The 4,339-nt window shown below is 35.3% G+C and overlaps 1 protein-coding gene across 1 annotated transcript in view; it reads right to left on the reverse strand.

Annotated features, from left to right (window-relative positions):
• Positions 1-500: 500 nt before the first annotated feature.
• LOC107655077 (LIM domain only protein 7-like) overlaps positions 501-4,339 on the reverse strand; it is a 41,827-nt gene continuing 37,988 nt past the window's right edge. The window contains exons 26-29 of the mRNA XM_016442490.1: positions 3,896-4,150; positions 2,612-2,720; positions 1,374-1,479; positions 501-511 (exon numbers count right to left, since the gene is read on the reverse strand). Of these exons, the coding sequence (XP_016297976.1) occupies positions 501-511; positions 1,374-1,479; positions 2,612-2,720; positions 3,896-4,150 (481 nt within the window). The remainder of the gene's footprint in view (positions 512-1,373; positions 1,480-2,611; positions 2,721-3,895; positions 4,151-4,339) is intronic.

Raw genomic sequence — 4,339 nt, forward strand, 5'->3', positions numbered from 1 at the left:
GATACGGATAGATAAAATGTTTTTTTTTTTTTTAAAGAAAAAAGGGGTTTTAGTTCTTCAGTGAAAATAGTTTCAGTACATACATTTTCCATTTAAAATTATGCTTTATTTCCATGGCAACACTTAATTTAACTTGTTTAGTCAGTTATAACTGGACTATGACATACAAGGAGAGAGACATGTAAACTTTAAACAGAAACACCTGGCATAGGGGCTTGGAAAGAAGCATCAAAGGTAATTTGATTTTACAATTATATGCAATACAACCTCTATGTGCAGGCCATCCGATTGACAGAATATTTAATCTACTAAATAGGGAGGGGAAAAAAAGGCAGTTACGACCAGGGTGCCACCTACTGGATTATACATTTTAACATCTGTTAGTAAGACAGATCAAATACAATTCTATTGTTAAGCAGATTGTTTAAAAATGTTGAAAAAAAAAGGTTCCTCTTAATTAACTGGAACAGAACAATGACTTAACCCTTCCACCATCACCACTATGTGATTTCTACCAATGAAAGGGAAAAAAGTGCCAAATAAAGTGTGCTAGAACATTTATTAAATAATTATCAGAGGAAAGCTTAAATTAAAGAAATGATTAGCAACATCATATGACCCCTTTAAAAAATTGGCATAATTTTTTTAAAGTTTGAGAGATTCAGCTGAGATTATCTCTGAATAATTAATTAAAATATATTGCATGACCATCTTTAAAAAATAAATAAATGATATACTGATACTAATATTGAACAATAAAACTAGTATTGACCTATTAATGGTTCCAAGTCTTTTTTTTTAATGATTTTTTTTATTTAAGTATTAGTCATACTTAATAATAATACATTTATATATTGCTTTCAACCATTTAATATTGCTACTACTACTAACAACAAATATACATTTATACAGTATATTGCTTTCAACCATTTAATACTACTAATACATTTATATAAGCAGAAATTATTCTTGAGCAGAAAATCAGCATATTAGAATGATTTCTGAAGGATCATGAAAATTCAGCTCTGCATTACAGAAATAAATTAAAGTTTACCAAATATTCAAAATTTAAAATATACCATATTTATAATATTTCAATACTAATATTTAAAATATAACCCCAAATATTAATTTAATATAATATAATCATATATGTGAAGGCAAGTGATCTTGCATCATTTAGATGCAGTAGTTTTCAACTTTTGTAACACGTCTGCAATTAGGCTGGTTTTAATCAGGGCCGAGCACCATTAGCAGTGTAATTAAATTCAGGAATAAAGGCTAGTCTGCAGGCTAGTATTCTCAATAGATTTTAGTGTATGGTTATTCAAAGCAAGCACTGAATTGATGCTGGCATGTTGGTTCTTTCTTACCTCTGATTCTGCTGTAGCAGCTGTTACAGAAGAGCTGTCTGTGTCGGACTCTGACCTGAGCGCCGGACTCAGCCCCTCTCCCAAGGTCAGTCCTGCAGCTGACACACTGCAAGATCAACAAGAAACAGCGAGTCTGGACACACATCAAGATGAGAGGATACAAATGACTCCAAAGCCCGCAAAGCCTCCCAAATCAGGCAAAATTATTTATTCATTAGCAATGCTGATTACTGGATCAGCGTGGGCAGATCCTCCACCATAGCTAGATTTGAAAAGGTGATTTCTTTAGTGAAGGCTGGTGAAGCAGTGATTTAACCGTCCTGTGCAGCAGTGAAGAAACAAGGAGCTACCGTAAACAAAACACAACCCCTGCAACCGGACACAGGAATCTAAAAGGAACAAGCTTTATTAGAAGGAAAGCAAGAGACCAAAGCAAATACTGTATTTTCCGGAAAATAAGTTACACTTGACTATAGGTCGTACCAGGTCAAAAACTGCATGGCTGTATAAGTCAAGTTCTATTACTAGATAAACAGTTGTATTATTCTGCAATAATGTAATATACGGTTACATAAAAAAGTATAATTTATTGATGTATATATATAAAAACGCAAAGCCTGCACTAATTTATTTAAAGCAAAACTGAAACTACTTATGTATGGGAGTTACACTATACAGATAAACTTGAGCTCATGTAAGTTGCTTTGGCATATAAAATCACAACACATTTCATATGATTTACAAAAACTTGACATTCCGGAAAATACAGTGGTTTTGTGACTGGAAAAGCCTGTGTGACCAGTGACAGGCAGGGTTCTGGTGATGCAACGGTATTGGTTATGCTGAGTTTAGCCAAAGATGTGTTAATTTCGCCAAGTTTATTGGCAATGAGGCAATCAGAAAACAGGCTGGACTTCACTTTGAACAAATTTCAATTTGACAAACAATGTTATTAACTTACTAATTAAAACACAAGTTAGAGTTAAAGCACTACTGTTATAATTCCTTACATAATTTTTCCCTGGATTCCAAATTAGGACTTTAGACAGAAATCTACACCATTTCGAATTTGTTTTGCATGCTTGTAATCTGATTGCCTAAACCAAAGTAGATGAATTTACTGATATTAGGTGACTAATGATCTTGCCCCAAATGACAAAGGTTAAAAATCCAGCAAAGGTGCAACCGATCCACGGAGTGCCCACTCACTCTCATTTTCAGGTGACCTACAGTCTCACCTTGAAGCAACCAATGTGAAAGCAGAGCTCCAGGGAACCGATGACCATGGCAGCTCCCTTCCCCAGAGGCTGCTCGCACCTCGAGCACATCCACCTGCCACTGACCAGCCTACAGGCACCACATGCCAGTGTCAGAGTTCAATGTCAGACAGAAGACAGCACTGCTCTGCCCTTGCACTGATTCGACTACATTTAAAAGAAGAGGTTGGAGGCAGAGTACTGAAAGTTTCGGAATAGCATACTACCATACTATACTGCATGTATACTGTAGACAGTAAGTTTCAGTATGCATGAAATAACTGAATTGGCAAAATGTGCACAATGAGAGCATGACGTGTGAAATACTGTATCCCACAACGCAATATGTTCCACTTGAGCTTTCAGTGGAAAAAACTCAAATCAATAACAATTAACATTTCTACCTTGACTGCATATTTAATAACATAGCCAAAAATGTAAATTTTTACACAAAATTAGATTCAAATGTTAACAGTACTTATTTCAGAGATAGCATGCAACGCAGTGAGGTTTTGTGGAATAATACTATTTGCAAGAAATACTGTATGCAGTATACAATACAGTATACACTGCAGCATATACTGTTCACTATTGTTCAAAAGCTTGGGGTCTGTAAGATTTTTTTTAATGTTTTGAAAGAAGTGTCTTATGCTCACCAAGCCTGCATTTATTTGCTAAAAAAAAATACAGTAAAACATTAACACTGTGAAATATTATTGCCATTTGAAATAACCGTTTTCTTCTTCTTGAATACATTAACATTTTTGCTGCTTCATAATTTTGTGCAAACCATCACACTTTTTTCCAAGATTCTTTGAGTAAAAGTTTTTTTTTTTTTTTTTTGTAAGACTGTAAACGTTTTTACTGTCACTTCTAATCAAGTTATTGCATCCTTGTTGAATAAAAGTATTATAAAAAAAAAATTATAATAAAATTAAGTAAAAATCATACTGATTCCAAATTTTTGAGCTGTAAAGTACACTACAGTATACACTGCAGTATGCAGTACACTAGTATTCCATTCAGAGCATAGCCACTGTTTTCTAAAAAAAAAATACCTGGGGTTAAAGGTCAGGTAGAGTGAAATCCTTCTTAAGAAAGAAAAAAAAAGAAAGAAAGAGCTGCACTCAAAATTGGCTTAAAAGTGTTTCAACTGAAAATGCATTTACATGAAGCAATGCTTTGGATTTATTCACTAAAGACACAAAGAACCAATTCATTCTGAAATACCCCACTTAAACATAGGTCTATGTGACTAGTCCATACCTGCCACGCTGCTGAGAGTTTGGACAGGACTCAGGGCCTGACGGCTCAGGTGTAGTTGTGATTGGTGGAGGGGGAAAACTGGAGCTTTGCTTAAGACCAGTAGAGAAGATGGCTGAACTAGGGCTCAGGCTGCTGCGTCCGCTCCTGTAAGTACCAGTGTTTCCCAAAGAAGAATGAGGCCTGTTTGCGATACTTGAAGTGTAGGACTGCCTGGACCAGGAGCTGGTTGTGTGGAGGTTGTCCAGAGATTCATATCTGTGACGGAGAGATTGAGAGATTTAAGACATACAGATTGAAAATGATGTGTCCTGGTTGACAAAGGAAACCACATTACCATTCAAAAGTTTGGGGTCGGTAAGGTTTTGTAATGTTTTTAGAGGGGTCATATGATGCGATTTCAATTTTTCCTTTCTCTTTGGAGTGTTACAAGCTCTTGGGGCATAA

The sequence above is a fragment of the Sinocyclocheilus anshuiensis genome, unplaced genomic scaffold, assembly GCF_001515605.1.
Source record: "Sinocyclocheilus anshuiensis isolate Anshui unplaced genomic scaffold, SAMN03320099.WGS_v1.1 scaffold1231, whole genome shotgun sequence".
NCBI lineage: Eukaryota > Metazoa > Chordata > Actinopteri > Cypriniformes > Cyprinidae > Sinocyclocheilus > Sinocyclocheilus anshuiensis.